General features: G+C 54.4%; 1 protein-coding gene across 1 annotated transcript in view; it reads right to left on the bottom strand.

Moving 5' to 3' along the window:
• MYO18A (myosin XVIIIA) overlaps positions 1–25,386 on the bottom strand; it is a 92,870-nt gene that overhangs the window by 12,892 nt on the left and 54,592 nt on the right. The window contains exons 17-38 of the mRNA XM_090257655.1: positions 21,562–21,703; positions 21,253–21,412; positions 20,327–20,513; positions 19,760–20,003; positions 17,221–17,330; positions 14,047–14,112; positions 10,842–10,970; positions 10,019–10,162; positions 9,539–9,628; positions 9,275–9,394; positions 8,944–9,055; positions 8,376–8,503; positions 7,903–8,057; positions 6,046–6,169; positions 5,768–5,968; positions 5,085–5,195; positions 4,502–4,606; positions 4,032–4,178; positions 3,620–3,733; positions 2,189–2,305; positions 1,912–1,995; positions 1,346–1,483 (exon numbers count right to left, since the gene is read on the bottom strand). Coding sequence (XP_090113781.1) covers positions 1,346–1,483; positions 1,912–1,995; positions 2,189–2,305; positions 3,620–3,733; positions 4,032–4,178; positions 4,502–4,606; positions 5,085–5,195; positions 5,768–5,968; positions 6,046–6,169; positions 7,903–8,057; positions 8,376–8,503; positions 8,944–9,055; positions 9,275–9,394; positions 9,539–9,628; positions 10,019–10,162; positions 10,842–10,970; positions 14,047–14,112; positions 17,221–17,330; positions 19,760–20,003; positions 20,327–20,513; positions 21,253–21,412; positions 21,562–21,703 — 2,928 coding nt within the window. The remainder of the gene's footprint in view (positions 1–1,345; positions 1,484–1,911; positions 1,996–2,188; positions 2,306–3,619; positions 3,734–4,031; positions 4,179–4,501; positions 4,607–5,084; positions 5,196–5,767; positions 5,969–6,045; positions 6,170–7,902; positions 8,058–8,375; positions 8,504–8,943; positions 9,056–9,274; positions 9,395–9,538; positions 9,629–10,018; positions 10,163–10,841; positions 10,971–14,046; positions 14,113–17,220; positions 17,331–19,759; positions 20,004–20,326; positions 20,514–21,252; positions 21,413–21,561; positions 21,704–25,386) is intronic.

Below are 25,386 nucleotides of genomic sequence, written 5' to 3'. Positions count from 1 at the left end.
CTGTGCATCTGAACCACAATAGTGCCTGTCTGAGTAGAAGGGAAAATGAAAGAGAGAGCTGAGGAAAGGGACTGGGGCCCACGAGAAAAGGAGACAAGTAAAGCAGGCCGGTCCTATATCCACGAGCCCAATGGCCTCTTCTGCCCCTTGATAGCTCTGTGACCTTAGGCAACCTACTTAACCCTTCCTGTATGTAAAATGGGGATCACACTATTACCAAGGTAGAACATGAGCTATTATTAACTTCGAATTCTCTCTAGCTCTCCTGAAGACTATGACCCCATCTTGGGAGGTTCAGCCATATTCTCTTCCTAGGTCAAGGGTATCAATGACCTCTGGATGTGCATGGCCAGCTCCACAGTCACCTGCCCCATCCCTACTCTAGCGCCTGCTCCACTGATGAGGGGTTGATGGAAGGTGGCTGGGATGTTCCTTAGCACCTGCACCTGTGAACACAGTTCTCATGGAGAACTGTCGGTGCTTAGACACAGGTCTACAAGCTCGAGAAGGACGAGGACTTAAAAATTAGCGTGTGAGGGGTGGACACCCAGAGAGAGAATGCCGCCTGCCTCTTCCCATCTGCTCTGCCAGAAAGTGAGGGAGCTGGAGCATGTGGGCTCCAGGACACGGAACAGAAAGGACTGCGCTTGGAGTGTACAGATTACAGTTGAGAGGAAGGAGAGAGAACAAGAGAAGGAAAGAGGTGAGCAGAACAAGGAGAAGCGTTGAAGGGAAGAGAAAGAAAAGTAGAGGGAGAGGAGGGACAGCTGGGGGGAGAAAGGAAGAACCAGAAACAGGGTAAGAAAGGAGAATAAGATTAAGGAGAAGAAAAATACAAAGAGAAGAAAGAATGGCGCAAAAATGGAGAAAAATGATGAGAGAAGGTGAAAAAGCAGAGATGAGAAAGATGGGAAGACGTGAGGAAAAAAGGGAATAAAAAAGGGAAGGAAGAGAAAGAGAGCAGTGAGATGAGAGAACAGACTTCAGCTTCATAGAGTGGTGCCATTCACTGCATATTTATGACCCTGCCAGAGCGTGAGTGAGGCGGACCTGCGGGGGGAGCTCATGCTGGAGGAAAATATGAAGACTAAAAGCTAAGCTGCTCGGGTCCCTTGGCAGAAAGTAAGCACGAAGACAGAATGTAAAGCAGGCAGGCTCCGCGGTGCCCAGAGAACAGGCCAGGCGGGCAGGGGAGAAGGCACCGCCTCGTCAGCTGGCCTGGCAGCTTGGCAGACGCCTCTGAGGCGCATCCACGGGCCTGCCCAGCCCCGCTCACTGTGTGTGGCTCTAGCTGCTAGGGCAGTGCTGCCCTGGTCACTGCGGACCTGGAGAAGCGTGCACCCACCTCTAGCCTCTTCACTTGGGTCCTTTCAAACTCCAGGCGTGTCTCCAGCTCTCGGATCTTAGCTTCCTGCCTGCTCACCAAGGACTTCTCCACCATGGACTGCTCTAGGAACTCCACTTGGCTCTGGAGGGCTTGTAGCTGGGGGTGGAAGCAGGAGGAAAAGAAAGAACTGAGCCCAGAAGGGAGAGGGCAGAATCTGGGGCTGGAAAGATCACCATGGTGACCAGAAGGCGGAGGGAGGGAGGGATGCACAGGGGAGGTGGAAGACTGGGGCCGAAAGCCAGAGGCATTCCCCACCTGGCCCAATGCTGGCATGCATCTAGCCCTTTGGAGGGAAAGGAGAAAGCTAAGGGCCAGAGAGGGAATAGAAATGTGAAATGAAGCAGGTGAAGCCAAAATGTCTGCTATGGTGATATGGCTCCAAGCCCAGCTCTCTGCACTTCACGCCGCTCGGTGGATTACTGATGGCAGAGAGGAGTGCTTGCTATCCTGTAAGCTTGGGGTTTCATCCCCGTGCATGGTGATCCTGGCACCCTCTCTCTACCAAGGGCGACGCTGGTTCCCACCTTCTCCTGGAGCTCTTGCTTCTCCTTGTTGGCTTCTTCTAGCTGGGCTTGGAGGTCATTCATCTGAGCCAGGTCCCGGGAGGCCTGGGGAAAGAGTGAGCGCTGAGGCAGGATCCCCCATAAACCTCAAATATACCCCACTGCACTCTACCCTGAGTGCCAGGGACAGCAGGCACTGCAACCTCTCCAAAGAAGTGTCTGTGCTGGGGATCTCTGAGGAGCACAAGAGGGCAGGGTCTGTGGCACAGGGTGTGGCGGGCACTCCTAGGCAGGGTACCTGAGCCACGGCTGCCTTGTGCTTCTTCATCAACTCATTCATGTCCTCCTGATCCTCCTCCAGCCGGTTCTGGATCTCGTTCTTCTCACGCTGAAGGCGGCTCAGCTGCTCCTCCAGCTGGAGAGAAACAAAGACAGAGCAGAGGGTCTCAGGCTGGGCGTGAGTCCTAACCTTCCCTGTGCAACCTCCAATTGGGGGGAAGGTACGAGGCCAGGTCCACCTGCTGGAGTGGGTTCTAGGACCAGGACCATCAGGGAGCTGTCTGTCCTGCTGTGGGCCAAGGAGCTGAGGGAAAGAAAGGGATGTCTCTGCAGCACAGGCAGACCCTGCGCTAAATGACAGCTGCTTTCTAGCAGCTCTCTGGACGCTAATGAAAAGGCAGAAAAGGTCTGCCTAGAACAAGTGACTCATCATCCTGGCACTAGCCACCTAGGCCCTAACCTTCATGCCCTCTGCCCCCTTCAGGCCCCAGGAAGGACCTCTCAAATCTGTGAAGCTCTTTTGGCCTGGGGTCTGGTTTCCCCTGGGACTGCCTGCTCCAGGATGGCTGTCCAGCTGCCACAGCCAGTCCACTCCCGGGGGGCAGGGAAGAGACAACGAACAGCAGCTTCAGGAAATGAATGAATCTATTAGCCTGTAATTCCAAACCAAAATGACTGCGTTGGCTCCTTCTCTGCCCCATCCATCTTGTTACCGGGCTGTGGGGAGCTGGGGAAGCCTCTGCCAAGAAATTTATTAACTTGGATTTAAATAAAATGGTAATTTTATAACAGCCTTTTTTAACACAATTAAGGAATTTGAATTACTCACCTGAAAACTGCTGAGGAGCACAAATGTCAGGGGGATAAATCAAGTCTGGGAGATAGGCAAGAGTAGCCGGGTGGCTAGCTACGGGGTCGTGGAGCCCCGAGCCAAGCCCAGCCTCCTCCCCTGCCCAAGGCAGTACCGGTACCAGTACCCGTGGCCACATCCCAGTAATGAATTCTCAGCCAGCTACAGATGGGCCGTGGGAGAGGTGGGGAATTAAAAGGCAGGCATTAAATAAGAGTGCTAATTAGCTGCCGCTTGGGCTTGTCAGTGGGCTGGCCAGGGGAAGGGGAGGGAAAGAGCCGTCCCACCCCCCTTATCAGTGCTTTTTCTAATCTCTGGGCACCTGCTTACATCCCTCTGCTCCATTAGCTGCTTTTATTTACGGTTTTGGGGCCTGTGGCCAAGCTCCTAAGGGCAGGTGGTTAAACAGGGAGATGAGCCCTTGCTGGCCCCCTCTTCCACCTCGCCCCCTCCTGGGCCTCTGCTGTTAGTGGGAGAGACAGAAGAGGGAGGCCTGCTGTCCCTGCAGGAAACTCTGGTGTGAAGGGACCTGGCTGGGAAAGGCAGCTGCTGTCACAGCTCTATTTTCCCTTAGCTGGCCCTGCACCCCTGGGGCCTCACCGCTGTCTTGGCTTTGGCGATGTCATCAATCTGTAGGTGCAGGTCTTCGATCTCCACTTCCATGGCTTTGCGTGCTTTTACGGCTGCTGCACAGGTGAACTCTGACTCCTCTAGCTGGACACAGAGTCACCCCCACCCCAGGGAGAGACGTCAGACATTTCTTGGGGGCAGGAGGGCTATGCAGGGTGTTCCCAGGGGAGAGGGAGTCCAGGTGCACTCCTTCTCCTCCTTACCCACTCACAGCACCCCAGGACCCACCCGTAGTACCCTGGGGCTTTGGTGGCTACACGTGGCTTCTCCCTGCTTCCCTGTCACCTCAAGAACCACTGAGAGGGAACAAGAGGGAGAGAAAGGAAACTGAAAAAATAAGCTCAGTTGCCCCGGGAGCTGAACTCATCCTCTCTACAGATACCTGGTTCTTCAGCTGGGCGATCTCCCTCTTGCTGGGTGCGTTGTTCTTCAGGTGGTCCAGCATGATCTGGGCATCTGCCAGCAGGGCCTTGGTGCGCTTCAGGTCTTTCCGGAGCCGCTTCTCTGACTCAAAGTCCCGCTGGTTCACCTGGGTGGACACCAGAGGTTGGGGCTCTGGGCTCCACCACAGGGCCCCCTCTTCTATCCCTCAAGCCCATACCACACCTTTGCTCTCATTCTCAGAGTCCCCCTAATGAGCAGTGACAGTGGAAGTGCCAGGATCACACCAGCCAATGAGAAAAGCCTTGGTGTACAATGCATGGTTATCACCCAATTCTACAAGTGATGACAGTGTGCTCTACAGAGCCCGGCACCCCTTCCACGTTCCCAGTTTTCTACACCCAAGAGTCCCACCCTTAAGTCCGGATGGGCAGGCAGCTGGCCAGGCCCCGACCGGCAGTTCCCTCTCACCTGGTCACTGAGTGTGCTGAGCTTGCTCTCCAGTTCCCGCTTCTCTCGCAGCACCTTCTGCTTGTCCTCATATTCTTCCTCAAGCTGCACTTCCATTTGTTTTAACTGGAGAACCATGGGGACAGAGTCCCATCAGTCCCTTTAGTGTCTGGAGCCAGCCAGTCCCCTGTCCTTTTGGATCTCCCCACCCTGGGAAAACTGGGGCAGGGCTGAGTATGAATGACCCCAAGAGAGGTCAGACCCTGAATTTGAAGTTCCTAGGTTTCCAAGCAGCCTGGGAGGGAGTGGAGAGATGGCAGGACATGCACAGTGGCCCCAAGCCCTCGCTCCAGAGGGGGCAGACCCCACTGACCCAGGCTAGCTGACTGCACAGGGTGGGCTGCCGACTGGCACAGAAAGCAGAGAGCATTAGTCCCTCAAAGGCCAGAAAGCACACATCCCAGCTAATGCCAGGAATGGAGATTCATGGTCCAGAATGGCAATGAAAGACAGCGTGATCAAGGCAGGGGAACAACCCCTTACTTTAAAGCACTGGTGGGGGAACCGGTGTTTATACTGGACAGGTAAGTGCCCATTGCCTTACCTTCTTCTGACATGACTGCCGGGCCTCCTCGACCTCCTCATCCCGACTTTCCATCTCCTTGGAATGGGTCTGTCTCATCCGCTCCATCTCCATCTCGAGCCGCAGCTTGGCCTGGAGGTGGGTGGGAGTAGAGCCTGGATTCCCCTCCCAGCAGCACTCTGACCCCGCCCCTGCACTTGGGTGGGCAGCTCTCTCCAGACCCAGGCACAGGGAGCATCTCTGCCAGCAGTTCACTGCTCCCACCTTGATCCTGTGGCACTGGGCTTTCCTGGAGAAGCTGAACTTCCTACTAGGTGTCTATCTAGCACAGGCCCAGAGAAGGCTGCTGGGGCAGGGTGGGGACAAGCCTGTAGCTTTTGCATTTGGCTTCCAGTCTGTAGCCCCTTGAACTGACACGGTGGCTCAGTGGCAGCCAGGGTGGGCTCACGGCCTTGGGCTGCTGTGCATCCTGAGCGCCTTACCACTGGGGCTCAGTCGAACTTTGTTCTTGTGGAAAGCACCCCAAAAGCTTCATTATCTTCACACTGTGGCTGGCACAGATCGGGTGCTCAAGTCAACGTTTTGTGAATAAGGGAACAAGTGAACAAACGGTGGACCGAATTTGAGATCTTGCCCTCCTCTGGCCTGTGCTCCAAGTTAGCTGTGGGGAAAGTGGTGCCTCCCTTAGCCAAGCCCTCCAGCACCTGTTCCAGCATCTGGATGGTCCCCGCCTGTTCATCTAGCTCCTCTTCCTGATCCTTGACCTTGGCCTCTAGGTCCCGGAGCTGTTTCTTGACCTTGGCTAGAGAGGCTTCGTCCTTGGACTCTTGCGAGGAAATGTCCTGGAGCTCAGCCTCCAGTGAGATGACTTTCTGGGTGAATCCTGCAATGTCCATGTCTTTTTCCTGGAACAATAGAGAAGATGAGGCTGGCCCTGGCCTGTGAAGGGGGCGGGGTGTGGATGGTGGGCAGCCCCACGCACCTCCAGTTGCTGTTTCAGGCTGAAAGCCTCGGCGAGGAGCATGTCCTTCTCTCGCTGCAGCTTCTCCCGCTGCAGCTTCTCCCGCTGGGCCTCCTCGTGTGCCTGCGAGAGCTCGCTGTCAAACCTGTGAAGGAGCATGGCCAGCATGACTCCATCAGACAAGGGAAGGATCTGGGTCTCTAGCACCCAGAGGCTGCAGGGAAACAATGCCACAGATACAGATGCGATACACACAGAGGGGGCACTTAGGCAGCCTGAACAATGGCTGGGGTGAGGTGATATCCAGGGGTTACAGATCAAGTCATCAAGGTGCTGCACAGCAAACCTAGTCTGGGTTTGGGGGTGCATTTCATCGAGCAGGTCCAGGAAGCCCTTCAACAGGGGGGCCTAAGAGGACCCACAGACTGCTTCCAGGGAGGAGATGAAAATACTCTGCTCAGGGGTTGAGTCTCAACCTTTTTCACTTCATTTCAAGAATGAGGGCCCGGGGGGAGGGCAGAGAGGGTAGAAATGGACATCCTGCCTCGTCTAACTTACTTTCCACAATTCAATGTGGCTCCTGCCCCCACCCCCCCCAACATGAGCCTTTGGCCAGGCCCCCCTGCCCCAGCAGTATCCATGTCACCACCGGGACACCCATGCCGGGCTGGGAGCCAGTAGCCCCACTGTGCCCACTGGCCCTGTGCTTCAACCGGCAAGTGCACAGTCCACAGCTGGGGGCCTGTTTCTTCACTCCTCCACTTCCCAGTCTTCCGTTTCCTGCCCAGTGACTTTAAATAAGGAGCAAATTGCTGAAATTCCTCTTAAGACCTTCCCTGAATAGCTAATCAGGTTCCTGAAGGAAACTGAACATCTTCCCCCTACCCCAATCCCATACCAGAAAAAAAAAGGTAAGAAAACTCCGGGCAGCTGAAACCTAATAAGCGGCCCAGTGGGGAGTGCAGCTAGATGGTAACTAGGCTGCGCTGGCACCCTCACTGGGGTGCTCAGAAGGGGGTTTCTGCTAAGGGTGCCCGCCTCCAGGTGAAAGGGAGGGTGGGGGTAAAGATAAGAACTAGGGAAGCAGAGAGTCATGGTGCTGGGAGGAAGAAACTTAAGACCTCATTTCCCCTTCCTCTCCGGAAGCACCAGCCCAGCCCAGGAGGCTGAGGTAATCTGGGGTCACCGGAAGGACAGACTCTGCAGTTCTCACCTCCAGGGTCATGGATGTGAGGCTGCCCCTTCGCAAAGGCAACCAGTGCCTCTGCTGAGGACCCCTCCCCTGCACGGGAGAGCTGGGTGCTGCTCCCACTCCCTGGGGTACCCTGCTGTTCCAGGGTGTGTGGGCTCTTCAGTGTTGCTAATAAAGGCGCCCCATTCCCACCCCCAGCCAGGGAAATTAATTTAGATTGGATTTTCTCCTGTGAGGGCTGCCCCCTCCTTTCTGTCATTACCATAATGAGATGGAAGTGGCACGGTGGTTTAATGACATTAGTCAGAAGAGTGTGTTTGTGCAGCTGAGGCAGGGGAGAGCTGGGGAGCCGGGTGGGCACGAGGGGCAGGGCTGCGGTGAAGTGGCTCCTGCATGGGGCCTGGCTGGCATGCATCCTTCCTGGGCCCAGGCAGGGGAACAGGAACCTCGAGGCAGGGCACACCTCAGAGCAGAGGCCTGAGCAGGCCTGCAGTGGGGATGTCATCTGCATGCTCGTCAGAGGTCAGGAGTAAGACCCGTTCACATTCGAGGACGAGGACCATGCAGGCAAGGCCTCTGGCCAAATTCGGATCCTCTCTTCTTTCCTCCCTGGAGGGGGAGGCAGGGAGCCCTGTCTGGGGCTGCTCTAGGAGGTCCTCTGTGCCCAGGGTCCGGGGCCCACCCACCTCCTCTGCTTCTTCTCCAGCTCATGGTTGCGGACCTGCTGGCCCTCCAGGTGCAGTTTGGTGTCCTGCAGCTCAGCCGTCAGTCGCTGGCACTTCTTCTTGAGCTGCTGCAGAGCCCGCTGGCTCTCATCACTATCTGCTTGCAGGTCCCCAAGCTAGGGGTCAGATGGGGTGCAGGGTCATCAGCCATTGAGAGGCCCGGAAGCATTGGTGGAGAAGGTGAGGAGAAGGAGATAGATAAGTGAGGGGGAAACCCAGACATGAGGGATGAAGTCGGGGACGTTCAGAAAACTAAGGCACCCTAACAATAGTTTGGCCTTGGCTGTCCCCAGCAGGGAGAGGCTAACATTCCAGTCCTCTCCTATCGCTCCCAGGGCCTGCCTGCCTCTGGCTGTTCACTAGGCCTATATGTAGCACTAAGCCCCTCCCTGTTCCTCCCGGGGAAGGGCCTCCACTGCTCCCAGGAGACTCACCCGCCTCTCCAGCTGCCTCTTGTTCTGCTGCTCCACCTCCAGCTTGTCCTCGAACTCCTGCTGGAGCCGCTTCTTGGTGAAGTCCACCTCTCGCACAGCTCGCTCATACTTCAGGCGCCACTCACCGCCTGAGGGGTTGGGGGCAGGCAGGGAGGTCTAAACTGAGAGTTCCCAAGAAAGGGCAGAGGGGAAGAAGGACGGGGCAGGGAGGGGCAGCAGATGGAGTCAGCCAGAGGGACTCAGAAAGGTCTCTGGAATGATGGCTTCCTCCCAAGGTGGAAGGAGCCAATAGCTGGGAAAAAGACTAGAGAGGGTAAGGTGGCTGCATGCTGTCTTCTTCCCAGGAACTGCTAGACCATGGCCCTCCAACACTGTCATTAACAAGGTTGTTACAGTCCTCCATGATAATCCCCTGCATTTGACATCTCTACTTTTCATTTATTTCACTATAGCTGTATAATAGACTTTACAAAGGAGACAGGCCTGAACAAAGGGTGTGGTTACCCAGGGGTGGGCACCAGACCTTGCCACTCAGGCCACTACTGAGCTCCTCCAGACTCAGACCCACCAGCATCATCATCATCCACTTCCCCGTTGATCTCAGCTGCCCGGATGAGACGGGCCTCCATCACCTCCATTTCCATCACCTCCATTTGCTTCTTCAGTGCATCATGCTGGGTCTGCAGGAGAGGGGCTTAGGAGGTGTGCCATTCCACCCCCTCAGTCAGTACCCCCCACACCCCTGAACCACACAGACCATGCATGGTCACATGCTTACCCAGGGCAGACAGGGGTGCTGGGCTAGTGGCGAAGATGCCACCTGTCCTTGGGGGGAGCAGATGGGCACTAGAGTGTGGCAGCCACTAACATGGCTGTCTTTACCCTGGCGTTGCCCTCACCTGCAGCTCCTTCATCTCTTTCTCAGCTCGGAGCCTCTCTGCAGTCTCTGCGTCCAGCAGCTGGGAGGCGGACTCGCCCGTGTTACGTTCATCTGTCAGCTCCGATGTCAGCTCTGAGATCTGGGGTGGGGGGAGGGAGATGCCACCAGTTGAAATGCCTGCCTCACTCAGCAGGAACACTGTGGGGGGGGGTCGGGGGGGGGCTCCTAGGCCCAGCCTCCCCATGGAGATGGGCCAGTCTGTCTGGTGCTGGGAGTCACTCACCCGGGTCTCCAGCCTGTCACTGTTGAGCCGCAGCTCATTCCGCTCCTTCTCCACCTTCTCAAGCTTGCTCCGCAGCTGCTGGATCTCCTCCTAGGGTGCAGTCAGGAGGGCAAAGTGAGCCAGAGGTTCTGCGAGAGGTTGGGGCTCAGGATCTGCACTCCTGGACTAAAAAAAGCTGGTAACGCTTGGGCTAGGACACAAGGAAATAGGAAGCCACTGCCTTCCAGGGGCTCCTATCCCTAGATCCTTCTCCATATGCTGAGGATGCCTGAGATTTTATCCTACGAGGCTCCCCAGGGGCTCAGCCAGCACCCCGGGGAGATGCCTTCTGTTTGATAAGCATAGTCCAAGGACACCAGCTCTCTGGGCTAAACAAAGAAGTACTTGGGAGCCCAAGAAAAGCTGGTAAGACTCTTGCCCAAGTGGATGAACTAGTCTTTTTCCTCCCAGTGACCTGGCCCTCCTAGGGCTGCCACATACGTCTTTGTTCCGGATCTGCTCCTCGGATAGCTGCACCTCAATGAGGGGTCGCACAGTGGTAAAGAGCTTCCACCAGGGCCAGTCCTTCACCCCTTTGTTCTTCTTGATGTTCTTCTGCACACAGCGAATGGCCAGGTCCTGGATCTGGGTGGGGGTGGGGGAGGCACACAGTGGGGCTCTCAGTACCAGGCCCAGCCAGGGTCCTTCCCACTGGGCTGCTCCTCTGGCCACCTGACCTGAAGTCAAACACTCCCCATGCTGCCCTTTGCCCCCAGCCTCCCTCCATCCCTCTGAGAGTGGGTGACGGACAGACTGGCCCTGGGAGCACTGCCCTGGGCACTAACCGCACCACCATCATTAGGAATAATTTCAGCTGCTTTATTTGCTGCCTTATTATTTCCAGCACCCTGGCCTGGGTATGCTATAAAACCTAATCTTGCTGAAACACAAGAGGCGGTGGTGCTGGCTGTTTTATGGACTTGCTAATAAGAAAAGGAGTCGCTGACACAGCTCCTTAATCTTCATGGAGCAGCCTATGAGCTGCAGCCCACCTTTGTCCGGGTCCTGAGCCCCCGCCCACCCTACCCCTCAGACCTAGACACACTGCACTCTCACTGGTACCAGGGGGCTGCCCATTCCCCAGCCAGGCCCAGGGCACGGTGGCCCCAGGAGGTCCCAATCTCTTCTCCCCCAGATAATAACTCACAGCCCTGAGACCAGCTTCCCGCCCCTACAGGTTCTCTCGAGTCCCAGGCCCAATCCAGGAACTCAGCCCTGCCCGGCTAGGCTGGGGAGTGGGACAAGGATGTCCCTGGACTAGCACCTTTTTCTTCTTGAATTGCTGGCGGGCCAGGTAGCCCCTGCAGGCTGCCTGGAACAGGGTTAAGTTCCTGCTGGTTTGTTCATCCCGTTGCTCCTCCAGCCGCGCCAATGTGCCTGCCCGGAAGAACACCTGCGGACAAGCAGGGCCGGTCAAGGCAGGAGACTGAGTGCCGCAGCTGAGCCAAGGAAACCAGCTGGCCCAGGAGTGTGGCCCTTGGCCTGGGAATAGCCTGAAACTCCAAGTGTCCAAGACAGGAGGGAAGGAACAAGAACTGGCCTCAGGAAGGCTGAAGGAGAGGGGCCAGCTGGTGGCTGAAATGTTTTGGAAGCAGAGGAGTAGCTGGGAAATCTAACTTCAAAGAGAGATGAGAGGAGAGAGAAGTCAAAGGAAGGTGTGGGGATAAGAAGGCAGTGAAGCACCATTGGTCAAATGAGGAGAGGACACCCCTCAGCCACATCAACAGTGGCTTCTTCCTCCAGGACTGCCCCCTACACTGTCTATGCCCCCTGTGCCCACCGCAGGCCCAACCCCAGGGTCCAGCTGCCTTTGGCATCCAGCTGCCTGAGATCAAGTGCAGTGGATGGTGGTGTGTGTGTGTAAGAAGAAAAAGCTCCAGAAAGCAGTGTGCAGAGAAAGGGGGTGGGGAAGGGGCAGAGGGGCCCTTCTCTGTACCCTCCCAGCGCAGTTTCATTTCAGACAGCTCCTCTTTCATGTGCCAACACCCTACCCCCACCCACACACACAGGTTTCATCTCAAGAAGAAGCCGGTGTGGTGGGTGGAGGTTGGCCTAGTCAAGGGACCTGTCATACAGGTTTGGGGGCTAGAGGGCAGATGTGAGAGGAACCAGATGGATGCCCCCACACCCAGCCTTTTCTCTCACTCTTTGGTGCCCTGAGCTGGAGCTGGGTAAATGTTTTTCTACTAAGAAGGGAAGAAAGGGTGGGGGAATGGTCAGGTGAAAAAAGGCTCTAGTCTCCTTAGAGAGGGCAAAGGGACACTCAGGTGTATGCCCACCCCCGCCTTGCCCAGGACACGAAATATTCCCTTTTGTGGGGCAAAGACGTGAACTCCATGGGAAACACTCAAAACCATTAGGTACACTATCTTCAGGCCTCCCTTCAGGGGTGAAGTGGGGAGACGGCAGAAAGCTTTGCCTCCGGTGACTCTGAGGAAACCTAGTCCCCTGAGGCTGGCCTGGGAGAAAGCCAGCTGAGTCTTCTATAACACCTTCCCAAATCCCACACTTGAGGCTGAGTGCCGGGGATCTTCCAGGGGTCCCATGTCCACCCTGAGCCTTGATTTCCCACAATGTGTGAGGCTGTGATTCTGCCAGCAGCCAAGGAATAGCCAAGTCCCCTGTGCTAGTCATCAGCAGGCATAGTTGTCCGACTAGGGCAGAAGCATGAGGTGCCAGATGAAGGACAGATAATGGCCCAGAAATGCATGAGAAGCAGAGATGGTTCAGAGGCGAGGGCAGTGAGCCTCAAACCTGTCTTGAACAGCTGTATATTTGTGAGGTTCTTTTGAGTATTAGGTGAAGGCTCAGGGCCACCTCCTCCCCAACATACCCATCCATACAAGTTTTACATATAATAACAGGAGGCTCTCAGATCCCCAGACTCCTTGCCTAAACCCGCAAGGTCCTGTGGGCTCAGATTGAGACTCCCCCACCCCACCCTCCATACTTTGAAGCAATGGGATAAACAGGGAATCCTCACTCACCTCCCAGTGCTAACCACAGCCTAGAAGGCCTGAAGCTTCTCTTCTAAATCAGATGTGGGCAAACATCAGCCCGTGTCCCTAATTCTGCCCTGAGTGGGAGAGGGCCCTGGGGCTCACCTGCTGCAGCCAGGCACAGAAATGATGCAGAGGGACTGAGATGGCAGCTGGGAAGAGGACCAGCCTGTACAGGCCCTCTCCTGCCCGAGACATGCCTCTCAGGAGGTACCACCCCAGTGCCAGCCAGCAGCAGCTCAGCCTGCCAGAGGGGCAGGAGCCACTCAGGAGAGACCAAGACGCTGAAGTGAAATCTCTGACTGCAGGATTCCCAGGGGAGCTGGCAGTCCCCGAGCTTGGAGGCAGTTGGGGAAGGGGAGAGAGAGGAGGTGAGCCAAATAGCAGAAACCAAAACCAGAAAAACGACTCAGAAAGGGTGGGATGCAGAAGACACAGAGACCAAGGAAAGAAAGAGTAATAGAGACCAGCAGGAACTGCCAGGACCAAAACGACAAGGGAAAACCAGGGACAGCAGAGACAAAGATACAGCGAGGAGACAGGAAAGGATTCCCAGTGGGGAAAGGGGCAGGAGAAACCAAGAATGTAACTCAGGGTGCAGAACAGAGAGAACAGTGGACAAGCAATACTTAAGGCTTTTGGGGGGCATCCTCTTCCACCTCACACTCCCCAGGCACTGGGTCGTGAAATTCTTCCCTGTCTGCTGGGACCACAGGTCCAGAACCCTCTGTCTGGCTCCCAGCTGCTTACCCTCCCGCTGCAGCCCTCGGAGCACATACGTGGATGCTGCTGGTCAAGCCTCCCGGTCTCAGGAGAGAGGAGCACGCCGGGCTTCCCAGCCCACGGGAGGCACGCTCAGCTGACCCTTCTGCATGGAGCGGTGTGGCAGACTGGCACCCGGGGCCGGGCGTGCCTGCCTTTTATGCACCACGTTCCATTCGGATGAGGAATTTGGCCCGTGGGCAGGTGGCGGCAGCACTGCCTCATCTGTCCTGCTTGCCCTTCTGGGACCCTGAGAGCCCTAGGCAACTGGCCAAAGGGGGCTCTGCCCTCTGGAGTGCTCTGCCTGCTGCCGTCCTGACTCCTCCAAACATCCCCTCGTCTGTCCTCGCCACTCCCTACCCCAGGACCCAGGCCAAGCTCAGGGCCACCTTCCAACCCACTCCCTTCCTGATATCACAAGGTGTTCACGGCACTGAATGAGCCAGTTATTCAGAGGGAGGGAAAAATCAGGTCTGCTGCAGCTGGAATTTCTAAGTTCCTGGCCCTCAGCCCTAATGAGGGCAGCCTGAGAGGAAGGACAGCCTCAGAGCGGCTGGCTGGGTGGGTGAGGGCTGTAAGGGGACTGGTGGGGGCAAGACTCAGAAGGGGCACCAGGAGACTCCTGAAGCTGGACTGAGCAGGGAGGGCGGTGGGGGACAAACGCAACTAGAGTGAGGGCCGGACTGCATTCCCGCGGGGACCACTCACCCGGCTCAGGCCCAGGCAGCAGCTGCTCCGCTCCAGGTCCAAGGACTCCAGCAGCTCTTCCACCGCCTGCAGACAGGGGTCTCTGTCAGGGCGCCCGCCCAGGGACTGCCCGCCTCTGCGCAGGGCTTCGCCCAGTCACTCAGTCCTTCCCCGCCCTTCACTCAGCCCCTCATCTGTGCACTAAGCACTTCCGGTGGGCTTCTGCAGGGCCTGGCACTGCGCGTGCGTCTGGGGATATACGGATGACCACAACAGGAACAAGCCACCTTTGGGTGTTGTGGGACAAGTGCATTAGTCAGGTACGTAGACCAGGAGGCATCTAAGTCAGCCAAGGGACCTGGAGGAGGTGTTGATTGTGCTGAGGCTTTAGATACAAGTAAGAATTAGCCAGACAAAGTAGGAGGGAGGGCATGTCTGGCAGAGGGACTAGCATGAGCAAAGGCACGGAAGCACAAGATAGCAGAATGAGCATAACTTAGAGTGAAGTGGGGGCAGTTAAGGTGCAATTAGGGAGGTGGGCAGTAGCCAAAGTACCATCAATGTGTGTGATACGAGAGCCCCTGGAGGGTTCTTTCAGTTAGGGACCTGGTCAGATTTGATTAGATTTGCATTCTACAGAGGCATCACCAGTAGAAGGGCAGAGGATGAATGGAAACCCCTTTGGGCAGCTACTGCAATAATCCACAGGAGAGAAGGCCAGAGCCTGACCCAAAGGGAAGAGAGGAGGAAGATGTTAAGGAGATAAGAGCCCTGCCAGGTATTGGGGAGCGGTAGCTGAGAGGAAGGAACCTAGGGACGCACTGAGATTTCTGACTTATGTAACTAAATAGGTAATGGTGCCATTCTCCAAGGTAGAGAATACAAGAGAAAAGAGTAGGTTTGAGAGAAGATGTAATCAGTTTGGTTGAACGTGCTGAGTTTGAGGTGCTGCTATTAGGTATACTGGGAGAGAAGTCCAGAAATAAGCTGGAGTTCAGGAGACAGGCCTGGGCTATAACTATTGATTTGGGAGTCATCGATACATATGCGGTAATTGAAGTGATGGGTGTGAATGAAGTCCTGGAAGACAGTGCAGAATAGAAAACATATTTGGCCAAGGAGAGAGTCTTAAAGAAGAGCGAGACCTTTATTTCAGGGGCCAGTGGAAGAAGGAAAGCTCAGAAGTTCTGAGAAAGAAAGAATAGAGAGACAAGAGGAAAGGCAGGAGTAGTAGCAGAGAATGCTTCAAAAAGAACAGAGTTGTCGACAGAGTCAAGTGTTGCGAAGAAGCACAGAAAAGTGCCCCTTAGCTCTGGTAACATGAAGTGCAGGAAGAGACAAGAAGACCAATCCCAAGGGGTCAGGGACAGGAACTAGGTGCTGTGGGGGGAGGAGTGAATGGTGGCGAGGTCGGGGGAAGCAAGATGAGATTAAGTGTTGAAGGTACAGGGCAGGCAAGAGACAGACAATAGTTCGGCATGAGAGAGGGTTAACAAAAGGCTCCCTTCCGAGAGCAACGTCTGTAGGATGTTTCTTCACTGGGAGAGAAGAGCCTGCAGAGGAGAAGCTGAAGGAACAGGAGAGAAGAGTTACCACCAGTGGAGCAGGTTTCCAGGGAGACCAAAGAAAATGGGTTCTGAAGCACGGGAGGAAGGGATTGAACGAGGGGAGGGATGCTTCTCCCACCCAAACAGGAGGAAGGAGGTGCCTGAAGAGCAGTGTATGCACAGAAGACAGAGGAGGCAGTTGGAGCCTCGATTTTATTAGTGTTCAGAGGCAAGGCCAACTGCTGGGAAGGAGACCTGGGAAAGCATGGCTGGGGAGTATTTGAAGAGCGAGGTGGAGAATTGGAGTATCAGGGAGGGAGCTTAGAACTGGGGCCATGTAAGGATGGGCCACATGAAAAACTTGCCCGGCTACCCCAAGGGCCCAGCTGGGGCTGGACACCATAAAGCTGTAGGAATTCAAGTCCACATGATTATATCTTTTTCTTCTACAGCAACTTGGGAGCCCCCTACTGAGGAATGCAGAGGCCCAAAGGTTGGCCCTGCAGGGTGGGGTTGGGCAGGCAGGTGCTAGGGGAGGCTTGGAAGAGCTGAGGATGGTGATGAAGGCTGAGTGACCAGAGGGTTAGACCATGGCTTTGAGGCTGAGCAGAAAAGGAGTAAAGTCAGAAAGGAATGGACGCAGTAGAGAAAATGGAGTGGCATCCAGAAATGAGAGGTCTCAATGGAGGCAAAGAGCAGGTGTCTGAGAGGAAGAGGAGTGAGGTGCATAGGAGGGAGGCTGAGGTCAGAGAAGACCACACTGGAATTCAAGATCTCAGAGGCGGAGCATTCCCAGGAATGACAAGGTGCTGGGTGTAGCCATGAGTGGGAGGCTGGAATGAAGGTCAAGGGTCAGAGAGAAGGGGGTGTGGGGCAGGTAATCTAGTCACACCAAGATTGCTGAGGACACTGGCAGGTCCTGGATGGCGAGAATGAAGAGAAGGTTCTGAGGCCTCCACGAATGTGGGTCTGTGTGTGACTCAGGGAACAAGTGGAGGGGGCTTTCTGCTCATTCTGGGGAGTCACCTCCCTTTTAGGGAAGCCATGCTGAGGTCTGAGACACTTTCTGAATCAGGCCGGGTGCCTATGGCCAGAGCACAGTGAAGGAGGATTACTCTCCTCAAGGAGCCCTCTGGCTGTCTGAGGAGCTGCCTCTGGGGGTCAAGGTGGCAGCCTAGAACGGCAGGGAGACATCCCCTTCAGCAGCCAGGAATTCAGCATCTGGGCTGAGGAGGGGCCCAGCAGCCTCAGGCTCAGCCTGCCACAGCTTCCTCTGCAGGAACTAGCCCCTGATGTGGAGGGCAATGCTGAGGGGCCCTGCTGCTACCAGTAGCCCACTGAAACATTAGTTCTAACCTGCCACCTGGGAGGCTCTTGGAGGGCTGTCTGGCTCACCAGAGAGCAGACACCCCACTTTGAGCCTCCAAGGAGTGTAGTTCTTCTCAGATTCCTGCAGTCCATTCCCGGGGCTGCCTTCTCCCCACTGCCACAGCTTGGTGGCCACACGGCCTTGTCCTGACCCTGAAGGGCCAACACCAGGAGCTGAGCAAGGGCCAGCCCCCCTCTCCCTGGGAAAGGAAGGGCAGCTGCTCAGAGGGGTCTGAGCAGAGAAAATGGGGTCTGGTGGGGCTCTGGGGCCCAGACCTACCCGCCTTTCATCCACTACAATGTAGTTGCGTCCATGTTTCTTGGTCAGGTGAGGGGCCAGGACATCAAAGCGGCGACGGAACTCAGAAAATACCATGTGGTCAGGGTAACCTAGAGAGAGAGCAGCCCAGGGCCAGGTCTGTCAGCACCTGCTCTGTTCCCATACTCCCCAACAGCCACCAGTGCCCTGTGGCTGCGGGGAGAGCTCCAGAGGGGAGGAGATGGCTGGGGGAGGGGAACCTGCGGTGGAGGCAGGCCCAGGAGAGGAAATCAGACAGGAAGGAGGAAGGGGCAAGGGAGAGGAGACGGGAAGCTGCCGACAGGACATGTAGGGCTGCCCCACAGTGGAATTACAAGGTTTAAAAGGGGACAGGATTTTTTAGAAGGAAGCAAGTTCCTTGTCAGTGAGGGTGCCAATGGAGGGTGGCTGACTGCTTGGAAGGAATGCGGTGGAGAAGAAAGCCTGGATGACCTCCAACCCATGATTCCGTCGTAACCGAGAGAGACCAACATCCTGAGGACTTAATAAGAAAAAAAGGGGGCATCAGAGAGTAGCTGAGCGGGAAAGTGCGTGAGCTTGGGGGTGGAACCCGGGCCCTGGTTCCTAGTGTCATGTGACCTTGAATGGGTCACTAGAACTCACTGAACCCCGGTTTCCTCACCTGTAAATGGGGCACAGTAGTCATGGACCTTAAATTAGAAAATATGTAAAAGCCTGGCTCACTTGGTAGCTGTTCAATTAAAATGTTCCCTTCTTTTCCTCAGTCAACTGAAGCAGGACATCGGAAAGGGCTCCCTTCCCACCCTCATTCTATCTTTGAGCCCTAGGCCATGTGACCAAAAAGATTTGCAGAGTCTCTTTCCCTAAAGAGTGCTGCCTCTAAAAGAGATCCCCTTACTGTCTGGGCTTTCGATCAGGGCAAGGGTGACATGGCTTCTGGTTTGAATCAAGGTCAGGATGGTGGCCAGTGGGAAGGTTCCCCGAGTCACCTGAGGACACCAGAGCCCACAATAGAGGACCAAGAACCCCGCTCCAACAGAATCACAGAATTTCAAACCAAACAAGGGTCTTAAAACAGATACAGTTCATCTTCCAGACATGGAAACTGAGGCCTGAGAGGTGGAGCGACTGATTGCTCAAGGTCACAAAGGCTGTGGCTGGAAACAGAACTGGACTCCAAACCCAAAACCCTGACAGCCAGTCGGGGGCTCTCCACTATGCCGGCCTAGCTAGCTCTGGGAAACCCTCCAACTGGGAGATGAGGCTGATGCATGTGCCTGATAATTGAAACAGGAGGCGGGGGCCGCTGAGGGGCCAAGACAAAGTGAGCTATTGATTGTATCTGAATAGCAATTAAATTGATGGGCCGGGATAGCAGGTCCAGACGCCTGGCATCTTAATTAATCATCAGCGCTATCGATGGTGGCTGGGGGCTGGGGCGGGGGGGCGCTTCTGCTGCCGGCCTCATCGATCTGCTTGTTTGAGTAAAGCACATTGATTTTTGTTCAGAGCGGTAACAATCTGGTTTTGAAATAATAAACACCAACTCCATATCAAGACGTGGGGACAGATCGATGATTTATTTAGAGTAGAGCAGGGAGCCTGTTTCCTGGCTTGGCTGCTGAGGAAAAGTGGCAGCGCCAGTGGGGATTTCTTAAGGGGACCTGGCTGGGGGTGAGGGGGTGGGCTGCTTGCCTGCTCTCCTAGCTAAGGAAAAAAAGGGCAGAAACCTGGCAAATTCATAACTTTTCAGGCAAACAAAGAGAGGCATGAACTGGGAAGCTGGTCTGCCTGGGTCCAATCCTACTCTGCCACTTATGAGCTGTGTGGCTTTGGACAAGTTGTTCACACTTCATCTCTCTGAGCCTTGGTCTCCTCTTCTGGGGATGGTAATAGGACCTACTTCCCATGAGGTTGTTGCGAGGATTAAATGAGTTGTTGTGTGTTGTGTGTTGTGTGAGAATGGTGCCTGGTGTACCGTAAATGCTCTGAAGACGGTAACTACTATTACTACTCACCCTCTCTGTCCCCTCCTTCTGATGGGTCCATAAAAAGGGTTTGTTTGAACTTTCTGGGAAACGTAAGTACTGCAGAAAGATTTGGCGCTTCATTTCTCCCTGGGGGGCCAGCCCAGCCACCTGCCTGCTCTTGGAGGCGGTTACCTCCGGGGCAGATGGCCCCACAGGGGCACCCACTGCTGTGGGCAGAGCTGACTCATCCAGACCAGGGAAGGGGAAAGGAGGGAGCTCCAGGAGCAGGGCATGCGGGGCAGGGCGGGCAGGGGGAGGAAGTGGGCTGGACTGTGGAAGGGAGAGGAGGAAGAGAAAAGTCAGCAGAATGGAAAGAAAAAGAGAAAGGAAAGGCTGGGCTGGAGAGGTGAGAAGAGACCCCACAGGGCAGGCCCTGGAGCAGAAGAGAGATGGAGGGCTGGTCGGAGACAGGAGGGGAGCAGGGTGCCTCTCGTCTATGAGCCCGCCTGAGACGGGGAGGGGCAGCTGCAGAAAAGAAAAGCAGCAGCTGAGAGGGAAGGAGGCCCCACCTTGGCGGTACATGCGCATGGCATCAAGCAGGCGGGAGCCTCGAAGCTGGGCGCGGAGCAGGGGCACGTCCAGCTGCAGGAGCCCAGTCTCGCAGTGGTCTCCCGAAGGCAGGTCCAGCTCGCTGCTGCTGCTGACTCGGCGGGAGGAGGCAGAACGGGGCTCCCCGGCCCAGCCCTCTGCCATGGGCAGCAAGCAGTGCACGAAATGCAGCTTTGACTTCTTGATGGTGTCAATGAGGGCATCCTGCCAAAGGGGAAGGGACGGCCCTCAGTGGACTCTGACGGCCCAGCCCGTGCCTGAGAGAGGAGGACCTGGTGGTACCAGCATCTCCACTCCTTGCAGGATAGCAGGGGTCCCATCACTGGCCAGAATACTCTAAGGTTGGATAACCCTGACCTTAGAAGGCCTGAGTTGTCTCTCAGCAGCACTGAAAAGGGGACCTCACTGGCAGCAATCAAGTCAAAGTGGGATGTTGAGTGGGCACTGGGTGACCTGAGCGTACCCAGACTGCCCAGGCTACCTGCTGGGGTAAGAAAGGACACCATGGCCTAGGCTGGCAGACTCACCACCTGCAGCTTAATCTGGATGCACAGCGACTTCTTCTTGACAGCTGCCATGCCCGTGGTGAAGGTCTTCCGCATGCTGGTGGCCCGGCGCAGCGCTAGCTGTGAGCCGCCCTCCAGGCCCGCAATAGAGCCTGAGAGCACTGTGGCACCGCCCGCCCGGCCCAGAAACAGGTTGCTGATGATTTTTCTGCCAGAGGTGGAAGGGGAAAGGAGGGAAAGAAGTCACATTCATGGAGCAGTAGAGGCCATTCCTTCTCCAAGCTCCTAGGAAACCAAACAACTCCCGCACCACTGTGGCCAAGGGCCTGGGTTATCTGGGCTAGGGCTACATGCCCCACACCCTACAAAGGAATTATAGACAAATCTCTAAATAGTGACAAGAGAAAATCAGGGTGGGCAGAAGCCAAGGGGTAGCCAGGGATTGGACAGAGTGGGCAATGTGTTCTCTACTACTAGGGAGGGCAGCGGTGAGGAAGGGGTTCCCATGTGGCAGGAGACCAAAGAGCTCAACATCTAACAGAAGATATAATCTACTATTGCATTTACTGTCCCCACCCCCATTGGAACGTAAACTCCGTGAGGGAAGGGATTTGTGTTTTATTCGCTGTCACAGAGTAGTGCCCAGTAAATATCTGTTGAATAAATGAATGGATGACAGGGATTCTATGGCTGAGAGATTTCTAAAGCTACGTCTGCCTTCTGTGAAGAATGTGGGGGTGTTAGTTAAATTTAAAACTAAAGGCCCTTCCAACCATGTCTATCCCCACCTCTGCTCCAGGAGGCCACCCCCATACCCTCATGGCCAACTAGCCTTGCCTCTTAGGAAGTGGTGGCTATCTACCCTTCTGGTGTGGGGGCCTCTGAGACCAGGGAGCCCAAAATGGCCCTGAGGAATGGGACATGGGCAGAGTGAGTGGCATTCTTACTTCTGGGAGTCCTGCAGGAGCCGGGGGGCATTCTGGGAAGCAGGGTTCTGCTTGGTGTAGCTCAGCCAGCCAGCCACATTGTACTCCACCCAGCTGGTGCCATGGCTGTGGCCCAGGAGAAAATGGTGTGGTTTGCTGCTGCGCAGGAGGGGGCTTTGGCCTGAGGGTGGGAGAAGATTCAGATCATCAGGGCGCAGGCCTCAAAAAGCCCAGGGACTCAGGGAGCCTCTAGGCAGTACCACCTGGACCCATATAGGTGGGTTCCCTGGAGAGGAAGCAGAGGAGCTGCCCTTAAGGGGTGCCACCTACCTTTTTTGTCACCTTCCTGGGGGCCATAGTAGGAGAAAAGGCGTTTTAGGAGGGCATCCTCAGTGGCCCCTGGCACCAGAGCCTCCTCTTCCAATAGCCATAGCAGGCCCCTTGCCTCGTCTGTGCGGGCCAATGAGCGGACCTATGGAGAAGCAAAGCAATCCCACCATGTCACGTGGAGCTGTGGGAAAGGAGCCAGCGCCCTGTCCCTAACCACACACTATAAATATGCTGCACACCTACACACTGCACACAGAGGAGCTCCCGCTGCTCACTGCTGACACCTTGTGGAGCAGGTGGGCAGCCAGGAAAAAGAGGGGGACAGAAAGAGATCAGAGAAAGAAGCCCATGGCAAAATAAGATTCCTAGGCCTCATGACCAAAGTCACCAAAGACTGTGAAGCCTTCTTATTAAGCCATGCCCACACTCAAGAGACTCTCCTCCATCCCCATTCTCTTGCAGAACATGAGGAGCGAGCAAGAGCCCCGTGCTGCAGATACTTCCCAGGCATCACCTCCCAGGCAGGTTAAAGGAGATAAAAAGTCTGTGAGGCCCTGAGCATAGTGCATAGCCTAGCAGAAATTGTCAATAAGTGACAGCTATGGGGTGAACTCTGGTCCCCCTGACAGGGCAGCACCCAGAGAGGGTTCAGAGCACTGCAGGAGGGGGTCACTGCAGAGTCAAAAACTCAAGTGAGAAAAGCATTAGGACAGGTGACTTAGGACTTCTGGCCAAGATGGAAGCCTAGACAGACATGCTGCATCTCCCTACACAGCTAAGAAGGAAAATAACTACTTCAAAACTAGAGACAACCAGAAGTTCCAGAAAATCGAGCTGCATGGAAATTCAACAAAGATATAAAGAAGAAATATTCATCCAGACAGGTAGGAGGGGCGGAGCTGGGGCGGAGAGGATGCAGTGTGGTGGTGGCAGGAGCAGCAGCAGCGGCAGGTCAGCAGAAAGCGCAGTCACACGTTTTAAAAAGTCAGGAGGGACACCTTGGGAGCGCTCCCCAAACCAGACCAGACCACAAAGCTCATGGTTCCAGCACCGGGGAAAATAAAGCCTTATTGCTTCTGACTGTGCAAACAAGTGGGGGTTGGGGTGGAGGAAGAAACTGCTGGTCTCTTAGCAGAGTGCATTTGTTTAGAGGCCCCCATGGTCCCAGAACATCTGCAAATCCACCCACTCTGGGAACGACGGCCAGGGCAGCAGCTAGAGAGGCACCAATCCCATATGGGAAGTGGGAGAAGTGCCTGGAAAAGGGGGGAGTGCTGAGCAAGCAGCATTGTTCCCTTTCAGACCCCCACCCCACAGCACCACAATGTTGTGAAACGGGTCGCCCATACTGATGAATACCTAAGGTTCTTCCCCTTACAACGTAACAGGCACAACAGCTCTACCTAAGACAGAGAGGCAAACAAACACAGGAGCCTGTCAAGATGAGGAGACAGAGAAGTATGGCCCAAAAGAAGGAATGGATCAAGGTTCCAGTGGGAGAGCTAAGTGATGAAGAGGTAGCCAACCTAACAGATGCAGAGTTCAAAACACTGGTGATAAAGGTGCTCACAGGCTTGACAGATATGCTTAAGTACAGCAAACACATAAGGGAAGAAGTGAAGGCTATGCTAAATGAAACGAAGGAAAATCCACACAAAACCAATGATGAAGGGAAGAAAACCAGGGTTCAAATAAGTGATTTCGAACATAAGGAAGAAAAAACAGTCAACTAGTACAGAATGAGGAAACAAGAATTGAAAAAAATCAGGAGAGGCTTACAAAACTCTGGGATAACTTTAAACGTGCCAACATTCGAATCACAGGGGTGCCAGAAGGAGACGAGGAAGAGCAAGAAATTGAAAGCTTATGTAAAAAAATAATAAAGGAAAACTTCCCAAATTTGGTGTAGGAAATAGACATACAAGTCCAGGAAGCACAGAGTCCCAAACAAGCTAGACCCAAAAAGGACCACACCAAGACACATCATAATTAAAATGCCAAAGGCTTAAGATAAAGAGAGAATTTTAAAAGCGGCAAGAGAAAAGCAGAGTGTTACCTAGAAAGGGGTGCCTAAAAGATAATCAGCTGATTTCTCAAAAGAAACTTTGCAGTCAAGAAGGGACTGGCAAGAAGTAGTCAAGGTGATGAAAAGCAAGGACCTACAACTAAGATCAACCAAGATTACTCTATCCAGCAAAGGTATCATTTAGAATGGAAGGGTAGATAAAGTGCTTCCCAGACAAGGCAAAGCTAAAGGAGTTCATCATCACCAAGCCATTATTATATGAAATGTTAAAGGAACTTATTTAAGAAAAAGATCAGAAGTATGAACATTAAAATGACAACAAACTCACCACTATCTAAACTGAATCTAAAAAATAAAAACAAAATCCAACTAAGCAAACCAGAATAGGAACAGAATCATAGGTATGGGGATCATTTGGAGGGTTATCAGCTGGGAGGGTGGAGGGGGAGAAATAGGGAAATGGTGCAGGGACTAAGAAGCATAATTGGTTGCTACAAAATAGACAGGGAGAAGTTAAGAATAATATAGGAAAGGGTGAAGCCAAAGAATTTACATGCATGACCCATGGACATGAACTAAGAGGGGATGAGATTGCTGGAGGGAGGAGGGTACTGGGTGGAGGAGAGCAAAGGGAAAAAAAATTGGGACTATTGTAACAACATAATCAATAAAATATACTTAAAAAAAAAAAAAGACAGGTGACTTAATGGATGTGAAAGTCCAAATGGGCAGAGCTAGGCTGACTGGACACCAGGTTTCCCATTTAATGGAAACAGCCACCCCTCAGTGCAGCCAACTGCTCTCCTGGAAGAACACTGGCCTAGCATTGATAAATCCTTTAGGGTTTCAAGAGAAGATGGAAATGTTGAATTCCAATTTCTAATACCCCATGTAAGCCAAACAGACTATGCCTGTGGCCACATCTGGTCTGAAAGTGTCTTTTCTATGGAATTTCCAAGTCTTCCTGAAGCAAGAACGACTGAGCCTTCCCCAAACCCCATTCTGGCCTGGTTTTTAGGGACTGGAGGACAAAAGTAGTAAGAGAAATGCCATTTCCCTCTCTTTGACCCCAGCTGCCTACACCTCCTCCCTACAGCTGCCCAAGGGAGTCAGTGTGATTGCCAGGAAGTGGCCAAGGACTGCTGGGCAACTCAGGTCCCAAAGTGGCTAGAGATGCCAGCAGGAACGAGTGATAAAGCCATTGGATGGTGAGTAGCAGGCTCACCCCATCCCTAGTGGTGTAACTGCCCGACGATGCCTAGGCCAATCGGAGAGGGAGAGCAAAGAAGGGAAAGGATGGCCAAGCTCCATCCAAACTCACTGTCTGACTCACTGCCGCTCCTAAGCCACACGGACTGACTTCCTCATGCCTCCTGGAAATGGCAAAGGCTGGAGGGAGACCACCAAGGGAGCCCAGGTGTCAAAGGAAAAAGAGCCAGCTTCCCTGGGGCGATGTGGGTCTTGGGCACTTTAAGCACTTGTCCCAGGGGGACATTCACTCTCTACTCTCCCCAGGGCCCCACTCCCTTGTTAGCACAAAAGGGCCTTTTGACAAGGAGGGAGAGGGAGACGGGACTCAAAGCAGAGGAGGGAGATCAGCAGCTTAGCAAAAATGTCAGTTCTTTAATAAAATGCCTTATGTAACTTCCCTAATTGAAGACAATCACCAAGTGCCAGGTGCTCATCAGGCCAGCCAGTCCCCAGGCAACAAGGTGTGTAAGACTCACTAGTCCCAAGGGTGACAAAGCCCATCCCCAAGGGCAAGAGCTCATATCCCCATGCCCCTCAGGGTGTGTCTG

Source organism: Furipterus horrens, unplaced genomic scaffold (assembly GCF_987537825.1).
Source record: "Furipterus horrens unplaced genomic scaffold, mFurHor1.1.pri manual_scaffold_11, whole genome shotgun sequence".
NCBI classification, from domain to species: domain Eukaryota; kingdom Metazoa; phylum Chordata; class Mammalia; order Chiroptera; family Furipteridae; genus Furipterus; species Furipterus horrens.
This window is presented reverse-complemented; position numbering and strand designations above follow the sequence as displayed.